We start from the raw sequence: 16,698 nt of genomic DNA, 5'->3' as shown, positions 1-16,698 counted from the left end.
AACGCTTCCATGAGACAGTGTGGGGATGCTTGGTGACGGTGGTGGTGGTGGTGTTGCTGCCACATCCTCTATTTGCTGGGTGACAGGTGCAACTGTTACTCCAGAGGGGGAGAAAGAGGCCGAGTTTGCAGCAGAAGAGGGAGCGGGAGGAGAGGGACACTGTCACCTGGATTTTGGGTATAGAGCTGCAGACATGCGCTGCTAGAACGCCGCTAGCATGTCTGCAATATACATTCCCCATAGCTCTCAGTGCTTTTATTTTGCTAAAAAAAACGATTTTATATATATGTAAATGAGGCAAGTAAGAAGTCCAAGGGGCTGTTACTAACTTTTCAGGAGCCCAGGTGACAGTGTCCCTTAAACTATATTAATTTCCCTGTGACGGATGCAGTGCAGGTTTACCTCACACAAAAAATGGGTATATGTCACCCACCGAACTAACAGACGGATTAACTATATTCATTTCCCTCTCACGGATGCAGTGCACATGTATCTCACACCATAAATGGGAATATGTCACCCACCAATCTAACAGACAGATTAACTATATTAATTTCCCTGTCACATATGCAGTGCAGGTGTACCTCACACCAAAAATGGGTATATGTCACCGGCCGAACTAACAGACCGATTAACTATTATATTTTTGTGTCAGGGGTTCAAAGATGGTGCATTGCACCCACAAAAATTCGCTATAGGTCACCCACAGAATTAACACCCAGATTAATTATTATATTTCTGTGTCAGGGGTGTAAAGCTGGTGTATTGCACCCACAAAAAAAATCACTATAGGTCACCCACCAGATTAAATAGCCAGATGAAATTCCTAACACTGTCCCTCACTTCAGCTGCCTGCTTCCTGTCCCTGCACTACTCATTGCTGATGGGCGGTGCTACACGTGATCCAGCTTGTGTAGAGGCTGGGTCACATAATGCACCGGCCAATCACAGCCATGCCATTACTAGAAATGGCTGTGATGGCTTCTAAGTGCCCACAGCTTAAAAGCTTGTTGATTGGCTGCCCTGCAGCCTTTCAACTAGCTTTATTAAATGTCTGAACACTGAACTCGAACCCATACTTTTGCTGCAAAGTCCGGGTTCCCGAACTCTCAAAGTTTGATATGGACCCGAACTTTGCAGTTCTGGTTCGCACAACACTAGTTATCAGGCTGAACATCTTTTCGCCATGATAGCAATGACGGGTCGGTTTCAATGGTTCATAGTGAATCACACATTGATCAGATTTCCGTCACATTTCCACATTGTTTTAAAGGTAGGAACAGCTCTGCAGACACCAAAACACCTGGAATCTGATGGAACAGAGAGTAGTGCAAATATGAACAGGATCTAATGCACAGCTCTGAATCCCCTGCAGACATACTTTTAAAAAATAACATGCTGTTTACATGCAGCTGACACTAGAGGGAGCTCAGAAGCTTACTCCTGACATTTAGCTCAATAACACAGTATGCAGTAAGCTTCTGAGCTCCCTCTAGTGGTGGCTACAGGAAGCCATAATGTTATGTTTTAATGTTGTGCAGGGAATTGGGGCTCTGCTTCAGAGTGTCCCACTGAAAAGTGTTCTCATTTGTACATAGTCTATAGACTGTGGACAAAACACTGCATCCCATCATACATTCACATGTGATTCTAGCTTGACATTAATGCAAATAATATTTTTCCAAGAGCTCAAAGCTGAATGCACAGACCCCATATGGCCACATACCCATATTACAAAACCATAGGCACTCTATGTGCAGCTTTATAGTGCCTACATGAGTCATGCTTTTAGGGGAAAATCCCACAATTTTTTCCCGCTGACCCATGGTAATAAACCTCAGTGTAAGGCCTCATGCACACTAACGTATTTTGTTTCCGTGTCCGTTCTGGGTTTTTTTGCGGATAGGATGCAGACTTATTCATTTCAATGGGTCTGCAAAAAATGCGAACAGCACACCGTGTGCTGTCCACATCAGTATGTCCATTCCGTAGCCCCGCAAAAAAAGTAGAACATGTCCTATTCTTGTCCGTTTTAGGCATTGTTACAATGGATCCGCAAAAAAAAAACGGATGGCATACGGTTGTGTGCATGTAGCCTACCTCTGTAGAAAACTGGACGTGCATGTTGGAAAAGCATGGGTATCATCTTATGGATATGGGCAACACAGATCAGTGGGGATGACTTTATAAGTAGCCAATTTCTTGCAGAAATCGCTTCCATTTATCTAAATGGAGTTATTTCTGCAGGAGGCACATGGTTTTCTGCAAGCCCCATTTAGAGGAATAGGACAGTCGCAGACATTTCTGCAATCACTGCTGCATGTGAGTTCACCCCAATATGTCCATAGCCAGGGTCCTTGAGCTGTCCGTGCACCTGAGCAAAGTAAGGATGTAGCAGAGCTTAAAGGGAACGTGTTAAGAATATTTTTCTGCCAGTTAAAATCAGATATCAACACATAGTTTTTTTTTTTCTAAGCTGTTTTTATTTTCTGATCATTTCTAGAAGTGGAAGGACAATTATAACCATGCCGCTTTTCTTTGATGCAGGTTTTCACAAATTTTACAGAATAGTTCCGAAGAGGATTATAATTTATTCCCTTGGTGCTTCTGTTGATTTCATCTTTTTATTAAATAAAGAATTTTCACTAATCACAGCACTGAGAAAATATTACAGTTTTAGAGATAATGCCACTAGTGACCATAAAATCCAGTCTTCTGGAAATGTTCTTATCTGTAAAAAAATAAATAAATAAAAAAGATGCAGATTAATTGGACGGATTAATGGGAAGTCTCAGAGCCCTCCTGTCTATCCAATCCTAAAGCATCATTCATACGTCCGTGCTTAAATCCGTGAAAAGGTGGCCAGTGATGTCTCTGAAGATGTCCATGTGTCCATTTTTTGCTGTCCGTGTGTCATCCGTGTTTCACTGCCACTGCACAACTTAAAAATAATTTTCAAAGCATGGCATCCGTGGTTTTCAAGGACCAATAGACTATAATGGGTGTGATCAATCCGTGAACATGGACAAAATAGAGCATGTATCCGTGCTAAAAAAACGGACCCACGTGCCGTGCTAAAACACTGATGTGTGAATACGCACATTAAAATGAATGGGGACGTGTGCTGTCCGTGGAAAAAATGTACAGCACGCGTCCGTGGAACACTGACGTGTGAATGAAGCTTTAGATTGATAAAGGGGTCATGCACACGACTGTTGTTTTTCCTCATCTGATCCACATTTTTTGTGGATAGGATCTGGACCCATTTACTTCAACGGGGCCACAAAAGATGTGGACATCACACCCTGTGCTGTCCGCATCCGTATATCCACACTGCGGCACCTGCAAAAAAGTAGAACATGTCCTGTTCTTGTCCGTATTATGGACAAGGATAGGACTGTTCTATAGAGGGTCAGATGTTCCGCAAAATGTGGAACGCACACGGCTGGTATCCATGTATTGTGGATCTGCAATTTTTGCATGAGCCCAAGTCTAGAAAGTACGTTTTCACAGAGCATGCTGCATCCACCAAGGTTGGCCTGGTGTCTCCGGAGGACTTCCCATCGTATACCGCTGACAGAAGGCTCTGTATTAGTACTCAGTGGCATACGTCGCTCATAGGCTTCCATAAAAATAAAAAAACATGCTGTGTACCTTTTCTTTACTAAGGTGCTTCTATATAGAATAGTGTAGTTTACTATATCTTTCTGTGCAGTAAAAAAAACTATACTAGTGGAGGCCAAAAGCACATTCTATTGGCCTCCTTTGAATGAATGGGGAGGGGGGGGGGGGGTTCTACAGCTACATTTGGCTTACATGCCTGGAACTTTACAAGCGCATATGCAGATCGTGTTCACAACCTGCAATATGAGCAGATCCTTAGACATCTGAGAGGTAAATCGTCCTAGTTATGGAATGTATTCAGTAGTCCAGCTGGGAAGCGGGTGCGTTTAGATCCTTAATGGCAGCCGTATTTGTTCTCACCACCCACCATTCCTGGAAGAGGGGACTTTCCATGGGACTGCTGGAAACTTAAGTTAATGGAGGTTGGCACATGAATGTCTGCTCTCCCTTCACTTAGGGGACATGTTCTGGAGATAAGATCTGGTCTCAGAGGTTGGACCCGAACTAACGATATGCCATAAATGTTAAGATGGGACAGCCTCTTTAAGGCAAAATCCTCTTAAAACAAAATGTATGTAGGGTCGGCCCTACCCAAGATGTCTGCCTGCAGATGACTCAAAGTAAAATTTACATTATTTTTTACAGAAGTTGAATATGGAGCCTGTATCTCACCTGTGTCTCAGTATTTATATCTCCATTAATAGATGCACAGTAATGAAAGTGATGGCCAAAGTTAGCAATGCCTGGAAGGGACTGTATATGGCGATAGCAGCGTCTCCATCAGTCCAATCTACACCTCCATTGGAATAAGTAGTTGAAGGGACGGTGGTGGTGGTGGTGGTGGTGGAGGTGGTGGTTGTGGTGGTGGTTGTTACAGATTTGGCATCAAACGATCTTGTCTGGGCATAGACATTATTTAGCACAAATTCAAGTTGGTATCCTTTTCCTGCAATAAAGGTAAAAATTTAAGTGTTTTCATTTGTTACTGTCAGATTTTGCTGATATTGCCCCCAAAAGTAACATACAGAGTCAAAAGTCAGGAACCCTCCGAACAGCACATCAGAGCATCAGAAGGTGAAGGGTCTCATCACTTGCTAGGACACCACCCTCCTATGGTTCTACTGGTCAGTGAGGGTCTTGACTCATAGTGGTCTTCTGATAACATTTTATGACTTAAAGGGGTTGTCCACATTGAAAAAGACCTTTTTTGTTAGAAGCTGCTATAACCCCCAGGGATAAGGTTTCATTTTTTGAAGAACCTGACAGCATGTGTAAATTGAACTTCAGCGCCTCCACGGGAGAAATTAAGCATTAGATACTTCTAATTAAAATGAATGCATGAACTTGTGGGGTCATCCAACGAGAGAGACACACTTTCTGGTTGATTCTCACTGTAGCTGAAAGATAACCCAGGCTACAATCCACAGATCTACCTATTTTTTCTATAGGCATCAAAGTGAATTTTACTGTATATCATATACACTACCGGAAAATGAAAAACAGAAAATCTAGAAGTAATTAAGATAAAAACCTATTTTACAATGTGGCAAAGCTGGAGGATGTTACAGGTAGAAGTACTCACATCCTTACTTTATATACAGATGTTCAACAAACTTTTTTTGTCCTGCATCACTTTTCTTGTTTTTTGTCCGACACCACTATTTTTTGTCTTCATTCTTACAGAACTGTTGATTGGGTGTTGTTGAACTGTTCGCTATGTCTGCTTGATGAAGGCGTGCACCATTTGTGTAAATAACAGACTATGAAAAGGGCCAAATAGTGGGACTTCAAGAAGATGGATGGTCCATCTGTCAAACCATTGAAAGAGTTGGACGAAAAGATTCTGTATTGCATCAGTGGTGTCCGCAGTGGTCAGAGCAGGGCGCCCACACACTTAGAGAGGTTTTCGGACGGTAAAGACAGAAAGATGAACAACAAGATCTCCGTACAAAAAGAGCGGCTGTATCTTAAATGGAATGTGTCATCAGAAAATGACCTAATATTTAAGTCACATTTTTATGTTAAAAATTTTTGTTAAAGGATTTTTGGGGGTGTTATTTTTAATTGTCCGATTCAATATCTATATTTAATGAAAAATAAAAAAATAAAAATAAAATGCTCCCGTTTTTGCCCTGGCCACTAAGCCTAATAGGCATCGTATCTTGTTCTGTACAGATCACTTTACTGCAGTTATCTGCTTATCATTACAGGTAGGATTACAATTGCAGATATCACCTCTCTGTATAGATAACACCGGATGCACCATTCACAATAGGTGATTGTCACGGCTTATCTACTAGCTCTAACCTCTGCACAGATCACATGTAAAAGTGAGGTCTCCTCCTGTCCATTGTGTCTATGGCCCATGTGACTGCCGTAAAGCAGTTCTCTGAATGCTGTTAAAAACACAAATTGATTCTGCAGTAACCACCTGGATCAGGAGAAACCTTCTACTTTGCATTCACACGTGCAGTAGCTTGTTTGCCACTAATCTATCATCATTGTCAAGAATGCCTGTTCTCATGCCACCACAAAGCCTACTGGGGGCATGAATGGCAAAAAATTGTGTTTAATGATGAAAGAAAGTTTTGCCTTGGTGCTAATGATGGCCGCATGCATAGTGTGGTGACACACAGGGTCAACACCAAAATTCATGGATTTGGGGTGCCATTAGCTTCCATGGCTGTTCCCGTCTGGTAAAAACATTGACCAGCTTTCGGTATGACCAGTCCTACTGCCTTTTTTTTTTTACTCAGAAGACTTTGTGTTCCAACAAGATAATGCCAATCCACACACTACTCGAGCTACAAAATGTTCTCTCCAGGATATCCAGCAGCTCCCCTGGCCTGCTCGATTACCAGATCTATCCTTCATCGAGAATGGCCAGGACTGGATGGGGTTTGAGATCTCTTATGAACAGCAGTCGACAACCACCTTGGCTAAACTACAGGTTCAAGATGAAAGTGCTTGGAATGACCACAGGAAGATATCCAGCCTCTGTATGACCGTCACCATGCCAGAGTGGCAGCCGGTATGGCAGAAAGGGGAGATGCCATCCATTAACATATACCCTGCTGCAGAACCCAAAATAAAGGGTGGACCACCTCGGTTGTGTGATCATTGACCAGGCACCACTAGCAGTTTAATCACTGTATACTACATTAAAAGCAGCTTTCACAGATATTATACAATTGGGTATAGACTGTACCTGGCACTATGAGAACAAGGTCGGTGTAGTTAGCCCAGCAGGTCTCAAATAAGATGGTCACATTTCCATCCAATCCATTGCTAACGATGGTGTTGTTAGAGTATTTCAGGGTTGCTGTCAGTGTCAATGAACTTGTACTTACAGAGACACAGTTCCCCTAGAAAAGAAAATGACAGAATACACAAAATTAGCAATATCTGATTGGCAGGGGTCTAACGCCCCACACCCTCATCGATCTGCTGTTCTGCAGTAGCTGATTGAAGTGAATGGGAGCAGGACCACAGACTTCAGCTCTTTCCAGTACACTGTGAATGGAACTGTGTGGTTCCAGGAGACTTCCTGCTCTGGAGCTTCTCAGAAATAGCTGATAGGCGAGGATGTGAGATGTCAGACCCCCCTAATAAGATATTGATGGCTTATCCTGAGGATAGGTCATCAATATTAAAATTCTGGACAACCCCTTAAGATATCAGAAACCCCCTTTAACCATCAACCTAGATAATTGTGCAATCAATAGTAACATTTTGGGCAACCCTTGTAATGTTGTTACTCGGATTGGACCTTCTAGGTCTGACAGCAGCTTCTCTCTCCATTAACAAACTGTATAAAAGCATGCATAGCCAAGTACTGTATGAGTACCTAAGGGGTATATGGGTGAAATAGTGTACGGCTGGCTTAACTATTGACAGTTTTGATGGATGAATATGTCTTACAGATCATGACAACTTGAGATGCCTGCACATTACTTACGTTGGAATCTACAGCCATTACAGATGGCTGCTGGGAAAGCCTTTCTCCAGGAAGTCCAGCCACAGGTTCTTGGACGACTATGAGTTTAGATACAGTGGCCAAAAAGTTTCCAGTAGATGACTGAGTGTTGTTAGCAAGATCAGCTGCGACCTGGAAGACATCACATCATCTATGTCACTGTGTTTTGGGCAAGTTTTTTGGTGGTATGGTACAGTGTAGCCTCTTGAAGATGACCGGTCAAATTCCATTAAAAACTTCTAGGAATGGTCTTGCTAAAAATGATGGCCAGTTTACATAATGTATGGTAGAACTAAAGGTCTGGATAAGGGGTTGGTCCTGTGAAGAGGTCTCACTGTACCTTATATCAGTTTTTAACCACAAACAATCCTGGTATTCACTGAATCACTTCAGGAAAATAGCCATGTCTTGCTGGTTGTGACAGCGGGTGGTGCAGGTGCTTCAACCATAGTGATGTCTATTGGCCCCTGCTCTAACAAAAAGCTCCCATTTTAGACCAGGCTCCTGATCATTGACAGGATCCAACGTTCCAGAATGTTTAACCCTTTGATTACTTTCACGTGGGTGGGACCATGGCATGATGAAGGGACAGCTCCTCCTTCAATTGGAGACTGGGAAACATCTGCAGTCAGCTCTGAGCACCTCCCTGTTAGGGTCCACTAGGTGTTGTTGCTCTTGCAGGAGCCAATGTCACAGGAGCATGTTAATATATTATGGGGGTCATTTATCATGTGCATCTGTTTTGCAATTAGACCTGAGTGCAATTAGCAGTCACTCAACAGGTGATGAATTAGGCGAGGCGTGAAAAGGCGCATGTCTACCTGACGATCCAACTATTTCAATAAAATTTTGCAAAGTCCAAGGCATTGCAGATGAACTACGCTACCCCTGTGTCAGTTGGAGAGGCAGAGTCCTGGTCACATGACACAGCTGAGCATCAGAAGGGAGGTTATAACTCACTAATACAGTCACTGGTAAGAAGATTACCTTCACTACAGTCTACAACATGGACAGGTCAGAGAATAAACATTTTTGTGGGAGTGCTACTTTAATGGAATTAAAATAAATAAATAAATAAATAAAGGAGTAATTAAAACCTGTCCACAATTTTTTCTCTCTCCAAATTTTATATAAAAGACAAAACATTTTATATTATGTATACACACAACTGTAATAATCTGAGGAATTAATTTAGCAATTTAAAGGGAATGTCACCTAGTTTGAGCATATTCAGCTGTCACCATTGCCATATACAATAAACTACCTTCTTTCCTGCCGTGGTCTTCTTTCTTCTCTTCATGGTTTCATTTTGATAAAAATGCGCTTTTTGTTATATGCAAATGAACCTTGAAGGTGCCCAGAGGGGCAATATTCTTCATCTCTTGAGCCCAGAAATGCTCCCCCACAGTGCCCAGCCCGCCTTAATTTTGAGCCAAAGCACGCCTACTCATTATGAAATATCCTCCCACAGCCGAGGTGAACGGCGTCGCCCGCTCCCCTACGTCAACTAATACATTCAAGCTACACCCCTGGCTTCTTTCTTTCAGCAGCCGGAAATCTCGTGCAGGCGCAGTACCACCGACTCCCTGCGCCTGTGCTATCAAATAGCTCCTGAGGGCAACAGCTTCAAAAGTGTCACTGGGCTCGGCACATGCCCAGTGACACTTTTGAAGCTGTTGCCCTCAGGAGCTATTTGATAGCACAGGCACAGGTAGTCGGCGGTACTGTGCCTGCGCGATATTTCCGGTGGCCAAAAGAAGCCAGGGGTGTAGCTTGAATGTATTAGTTGACGTAGCGGAGGGGGCGCCGCCATTCACCTCGGCTGTGGGACGATATTTCATAATGAGTAGGCGTGCTTGGGCTCAAAATTAAGGCGGGCTGGGCACTGAAGGGGGTAGTTACTGGGCTCAAGAGATGAAGAATAACGCCCATCTGGGCACCTTCGGGGTTCATTTGCATATAACGAAAAGTGCTTTTTTATCAAAATGAAACCATGAAGAGAAGAAAGAAGACCCCTGCAGGAATTAAGGTAGTTTATTGTACATGCCAATGGTGACAGCTGAATATGCTCAAACCAGGTGACAGATTCCCTTTAACATGAACAGAAAGAAAAAATAAACAAAAGTTATGAAAAATCACAGTCAAAATATGATATAATTGTAGTTTATTTGCATCTCTTGGAATAGTCCAGGTGTAGTTGGCAGCTGACCTACGGAGGTCAGAGACACCAGTGCGAAGCACCAGAGGAACAGGCAAAGCACACAGACAGAAACAAGCGGAGATCAGGCAGACAGAGAAAATGAAAATCCAGTCCAGGACCAGGGCATATGGAACTAGGTCAGAATAAGGATCAGGGTCCTAGGCGTAGGTTAGGTCAGACAGACAGATTGGGCACAGAGACAGACAAGTGGATTATGGCTCCAGTACATGCTCCAGGCGGTGACCTGCCGGATCCATTCAGATCTATTGCACAGTCAAGAGGTTGGACCCACAACTCAGAACATATAGTAGGGCGAAGCATCACCACACAGCCTAGCACCTGTACACATAGCAAGAGGGAGTTAACCCCTACATTCAATGAATAAACCCTAGTTCACACACAGAAAGGCAGCGTATTGTAAGAGGCAGCCCTGGATCAACCAGCAGCATTTCCAGCACTTATATCTATGCAGACTGTCATGTTTCCCTCCGGCCACCAGAGGCCACTGTGACTAAACAGGAACCTTAGTTGTGCTGGCCAGAGGCTAAGAAAGAGTTAAGAAGTTTTTCCCGGGCTGTTGCAGAAGTTGCTGGGGCCTTGCTGAGATAACAGGGAGAGATGGACTGCTGAGAGATAACAGTAAAAGACTGGAGCAGCAGGAGGCTATATTAGCTGAGATTTTCCTGACAGCTGTGGAGCAGCACACGGAGGACTTCACTGTGTGTTCCAGAGGAGTGGGACAGTGTGTAGAGACCAGTACAAGCCGGATCCTTCCTGCCAGAGCTGGAACTAGGTGGAGATCTGCATCTGTTGTGACCAGAGAGAGAAAGACAGACAAGCAAGCGACCGGACCTGGATCCAGACTGCATCTTATTGTACCCAGGAGAATCTGCAGAACTGTGAGTGGCACCGGTGCTTTCCTGTGATAGGTTATAGAGTCAGGGACTTAGTCAGTGCGCTGTAGAAGCGTCCCCTGGGTAGCAGGGCTAGATAGAAAATTGGTAGTGAGAGTAGCTTGCAAGCTGACTGCTTACTGTTTAGATCATTCTGTGTATATGCAAAACTCCATTGCCATTGTTGTTGATTTATGTTCACCTGTTAATACCATTCCTGTCTTTGACCCATTGTGCCTCTGGTGCGGTGGTACTGTATTGTTACTCAGGTTTTCATTTTGTTCCTTAATAAAGCTGGTTTTTGCTTCAGTCTCCTTGTCTGCTGTACTGTACTTGAATCCTGCCTTGCGGTCTCTCCCTCCTCTGACCGCTACAGTATAACACCATATAAGGCCAAGTTCACACTTCAGTTATTGTGAGCCAAAACCAGTAGCAAAGCCGGAATGGAAAGATTTCCTCCTGTTCTGTGTTTTTGACCCGCTCCTGGTTTTGGCTCACAAGAACTGATGGAAATAACTGATCAAATAACTGAAGTGTGAACTAGGCCTAATGCACATACTGCCACCTTTATGAGCAGGAATAAGGGAATGACCTGATAGCATATAACCAGGAGATGAATTACCTGACTCCAGGCAGGATCACTAGGGGGTGGAACTGGATTAGAAATAGACAATGATGACACAGTGACGTTCAGCTGCGAGCTGAGACTTCCATTAATCGCAGAAGATGCCAGATCTTTACTCATCGTCTGAAAGTCTGTGTACGTCAGTCCATCTATATAAGAAGTTCGCACAAAAACATTTAAAAATTGCAATACATTAAATTCCAGGAACAGAAAGAAGGCTCTCTTATTCTAAAAGTGCTTGTTTCCATGGGTATGACCACCCTTTAATCCAGCAGCGGTGGTCATGCTTGCACACTATAGAATAAAGCATCAGCCTATGTGCGCTCCCGCGGTCCTGGCCACTAGAGAGGTTGATGCCTATACCTAAATAGGCATTAGCCTCTTGCAAGCACGGCCACTGATGCTGGATTGCTCGTAACCATGGAAACAAGCAGTGTATAATGTGATGGAAAAATGAATCCAGCCAGCAAAGGAAGCAATATGGACAATCACAATACAGTAGTAAGTGCCTTGTATTAACTTTCTCTACATGATAAATGCAATTTGCTGAAGTGAGAGACAACCCCTTCTTTCTCTTTATCTCATTAACCTGTCTATGTCTGTAGGATAACTGGCTGCAGCAGGAGCCCTCCCGCATTGTTCGGGGAATGCTCGACCAGGCCCATTTGCAAAGCTCCACCCTAAATCATTTGACAGTCGTAATGTAAGCGATCTGGAAGACTATGGCTTATGGAATTGTCTTCTTCAGACCTTCATTTCTAGATGTACTGTTCCTTTAAAAAAAATACATGGTTACCTAGATCTTAATTGCTACAGATCTACAAATTGGCTCTATTGCAGTCCCCAAGATTTCGAGGACTTGTTTGTGTCGGTTCTATAAAGGAATTCATGTGTAAAGGACAGAGGACATGTCTGATCTCATCCCCACTAGTAAAAGCTCCTACTTACCTGTTGAGTTCGTAGAAGAGTTCATTTGTGGGGACGGTGGATCAGAAATTTCTACGGATACCGTCAGTCCTCCTGTGGCTCTCTTTCTGCGTCTAGAGCCTTCCGCAACTATCTTTGTAATACGTATTTTGCTCGCTGGGATCTTCAAGAAAAGTGCAAGGTTCTGGACAAGACTGGCACCGTAGAACTGATCCACGGTCATTGCCGGAAGATTAAATGCTAAAACAATCAGAGGAGATGTGTGGATTTCAACTGGAGAGGACCCTCTGACCAGAACGTACAGCATGTTATAGTCTCTGTCGAAGAAGTTTTCTCCCAAAACCGTGGAGTTGAGCTGAGGCATGTATTGTCCTATCAGAGGAAGTGACAACATACAGATCATCAACCAAGCCGTGTATGTGTAATAATAGAAACATAGAAACATAGAATGTGTGAGCAGATAAGAACCATTTGGCCCATCTAGTCTGCCCAATATATCTGAATCCTATGAATAGTCCCTGGCCCTATCTTATATGAAGGATAGCCTTATGCCTATTCCATGCATGCTTAAACCCCTTCACTGTATTTGCAGCTACCACTTCTGCAGGAAGGCTATTCCATGCATCCACTACTCTCTCAGTAAAGTAATACTTCCTTATATTACTTTTAAACCTTTGCCCCTCTAATTTAAAACTGTGTCCTCTTCTGGTAGTTTTTCTTCTTTTAAATATGCTCTCCTCCTTTACCGAGTTGATTCCCTTTATGTATTTAAAAGTTTCTATCATATCCCCTCTGTCTCTTCTTTCTTCCAAGCTATACATATTAAGGTCCTTTAACCTTTCCTGGTAAGTTTTATCCTGCAATCCATGTACTAGTTTAGTAGCTCTTCTCTGAACTCTCTCTAGAGTATCTATATCCTTCTGGAGATATGGCCTCCAGTACTGCGCACAATACTCCAAGTGAGGTCTCACCAGTGTTCTGTACAGCGGCATAAGCACTTCACTCTTTCTACTGCTTATACCTCTCCCTATACATCCAAGCATTCTGCTGGCATTTCGTGCTGCTCTATTACATTGTCTTCCCACCTTTAAGTCTTCTGAAATAATTACTCCTAAATCCCTTTCCTCAGATACTGAGGTCAGGACTGTGTCAAATATTCTATATTCTGCCCTTGGGTTTTTACGCCCCAGGTGCATTATCTTGCACTTATCCACATTAAATTTCAGTTGCCAGAGTTCTGACCATTCTTCTAGTTTTCCTAAATCCTTTTCCATTTGGCGTTTCCCTCCAGGAACATCAACCCTGTTACATATCTTTGTGTCATCAGCAAAAAGACAAACCTTACCATCGAAGGCCTTTTGCAATATCACTTATGAAGATATTAAACAAAATTGGTCCCAGTACAGATCCCTGTGGAACCCCACTGGTAACATGACCTTGTTTTGAATGTTCTCCATTGACTACAACCCTCTGCTGTCTGTCACTCAGCCACTGCCTAATCCACTCAACAATATGGGAGTCCATGCTCAATGACTGCAGTTTATTGATAAGTCTTCTATGTGGGACAGTGTCAAAAGCCTTACTAAAATCTAGATATGCGATGTCTACTGCACCTCCACCGTCTATTATTTTAGTCACCCAGTCAAAAAAATCTATAAGATTTGTTTGACATGATCTCCCTGAAGTAAACCCATGTTGTTTTTCATCTTGCAATCCATGGGATTTTAGATGTTCCACAATCCTATCCTTTAATAGGGTTTCCATTAATTTGCCTACTATTGATGTCAGACTCACTGGTCTATAGTTGCTCGATTCCTCCCTACTACCTTTCTTGTGAATGGGCACGACATTTGCCAATTTCCAATCTTCCGGGACGACTCCTGTTACTAATGATTGGTTAAATAAATCTGTTAACGGTTTTGCCAGCTCACCACTAAGCTCTTTTAATAATTTTGGGTGTATCTCATCAGGCCCCTGTGACTTATTTGTCTTCACTTTAGACAGCAAACTTAGAACATCTTCCTCTGTAAAGATACATGGATCAAACGATTTATTAGTCATCCTTTCTAGTGGGGTCCTTCTCCTTTTTCTTTTGTAAAAACTGAACAGAAGTATTCATTAAGGCAGTCGGCTAGCCCTTTATTCTCTTCTACATACCTTCCGTCCTTTGTTTTTAATTTAGTTATTCCTTGTTTTAATTTCCTTTTTTTTATTTATATATCTGAAGAATGTCTTATCCCCTTTTTTCATAGACTGAGCTAGTTTTTCTTCTGCCTGCGCTTTAGAAGTTCTTATAACTTGCTTGGCCTCTTTCTGCCTAATCTTGTAGATTTCCTTATCTTCATTGCTCTGGGTTTTTTTATAATTACAAAATGCTAGCTTTTTATTTTTAATGATTTGGGCCACTTCTGCTGAGTACCACAGTGGTCTCTTCCTTTTTTTGCTTTTACTGACAAGTCTAATGCAATTTTCTGTTGCCTTCAATAATGCACCTTTTAAGTAGTCCCATTTCTCCTGGACTCCATGTAATCCGTTCCAGTCTGATAAGGACTCATTTATGACTAATTTCATTTTTGAAAAGTCTGTTTTTCTAAAATCTAAAACTTTTGTTTTTGTGTGGTGGGACTCTTTCACAGATCTTATATTAAACCACACTGACTGGTGATCACTAGATCCCAAGGTTTCGCCTACAATGACATCATATACCAAATCCCCATTTGTGAATACCAAATCCAAAATGGCCTCCCTCCGGGTTGGCTCCTCAACCACTTGTTGTAGAGATAACCCCAGTAGGGAATTTAGAATATCTGTACTCCTGGTAGAACTTGCTATTTTGGTTTTCCAGTTTATATCTGGAAGATTTAAATCTCCCATAATGATAACTTCTCCTTTCATTGTCATTTTAGCTATTTCTTCAACTAGTAGATCATCTAGTTCTTTAACTTGACCAGGTGGTCTATATATCACACCTACACGAGTTACTGCATGGTTAGCAAACTGCAACGTAACCCAAACTGACTCTATGTTGGCCTCACCAACTTGTATTAGGTTAGATTTAATGCTATCTTTCACATACAGGGCCACTCCTCCTCCTTTCTTGCCTTCTCTGTCTCTTCTGTATAAAGAGTACCCTGGTATGGTTATGTCCCAGTCATTTCTTTCATTAAACCATGTCTCCGTAACAGCCACTAAATCTACATTCTCAGATGCCATTATTGACCCAAGTTCATTGATTTTTTTACCTAAACTGCGAGCATTTGTAGACAGGACTCTGAGCTTATCATTTCTTAACCTCTGTGCTTCTGACCTGTTCTGGCATTGTTTCGGGGGGCAATTGGACTCTTTTATTTTCACTCTTTTGCCCCCCCGTCCTAGTTTAAATACTCTTTCGCAAATTCTTGGAGTTGTTCACTAAGTACATTTGTTCCTTTAAAAGAAAGATGCAAACCATCTTTTTTGTACAGTTCCTTTCTATTCCAAGTAGAGCTATCATGAGAAACAAAGCCAAATCCTTGCTCTTGACACCATTTACCAAGCCATATGTTGAACTCCTTTATGCGCCTCTGCCTATCATTCTGAACATTATGCACAGGCAGAACTTCAGAAAATGAAATGGTGGATGCAAAATCCTGTACGTCATTACCAAGTGTGATAAAAGATTTTTTCACCTCTGACACTTCATTGCAAGCCAGGTCATTTGTTCCTAGATGGAAAAGAACATCCATGTCCCCTTCCTGCTTTGCTTGCTTAACAATATTAATAATACGTCTTCTATCTCTTCTAGCAGTAGCCCCAGGGAGACATCTCACAAAACCATTTTCTTTAAGCTCCACACTTCTTATGATTGAATCACCCAGCAACAGCTATGGTACTATGGGGGAGATTTATCAAAACTGGTGCAAAGGAACACTGGCTTAGTTGCCCAAAGCAACCAATCAGATTCTACCTTTCATTTTCAACAACAGCTCTGAAAAATGAAAGGTGGAATCTGATTGGTTGCTGTAGGGAAACAGAGCCAGTTCTACTTTACACCACTTTTGATAAATCTCCCCTTATGTCTGTAAGTCACTGACGACAACAGAGTTAATTTCTTAAGCAAGGACAAAATCTTTAAATTAACCAGAGTGGTCAGGATGTACGAGTTTATGGATTATAGCAGTGACCAGAGATTCACACCTAAAACTGGCCATACATGTAAGGGCTCTTTCACACTTGCATTCTTTTCTTCCGGCATAGAGTTCCGTCGTCGGGGCTCTATGCCGGAAGAATCCTGATCAGTTTTATCCTAATGCATTCTGAATGGAGAGAAATCCGTTCAGGATGCATCAGGATGTCTTCAGTTCAGGACCGGAACGCTTTTTGGCGGGAGAAAATATAGCAGCATGCTGCGCTTTTTGCTCCGGCCAAAAATCCTGAACACTTGCCGCAAGGCCGGATCCGGAATTAATGCCCA

The 16,698-nt window shown here is 42.5% G+C and overlaps 1 protein-coding gene across 1 annotated transcript in view; it reads right to left on the bottom strand.

Annotated features, from left to right (window-relative positions):
* Positions 1–2,481: 2,481 nt before the first annotated feature.
* Positions 2,482–16,698, bottom strand: part of LOC121002376 (fibrocystin-L-like) — a 251,165-nt gene continuing 236,948 nt past the window's right edge. The window contains 6 exon segments of the mRNA XM_040433838.1: positions 2,482–2,731; positions 4,297–4,570; positions 6,833–6,989; positions 7,583–7,732; positions 11,316–11,467; positions 12,267–12,617. Of these exon segments, the coding sequence (XP_040289772.1) occupies positions 4,311–4,570; positions 6,833–6,989; positions 7,583–7,732; positions 11,316–11,467; positions 12,267–12,617 (1,070 nt within the window). The 3' untranslated portion in view covers positions 2,482–2,731; positions 4,297–4,310.

The sequence above is a fragment of the Bufo bufo genome, chromosome 5 (assembly GCF_905171765.1).
Source record: "Bufo bufo chromosome 5, aBufBuf1.1, whole genome shotgun sequence".
Lineage (NCBI taxonomy): Eukaryota > Metazoa > Chordata > Amphibia > Anura > Bufonidae > Bufo > Bufo bufo.
The sequence above is the reverse complement of the archived record's forward strand: the minus strand, read 5'-3'. Positions and strand labels throughout refer to the sequence as shown.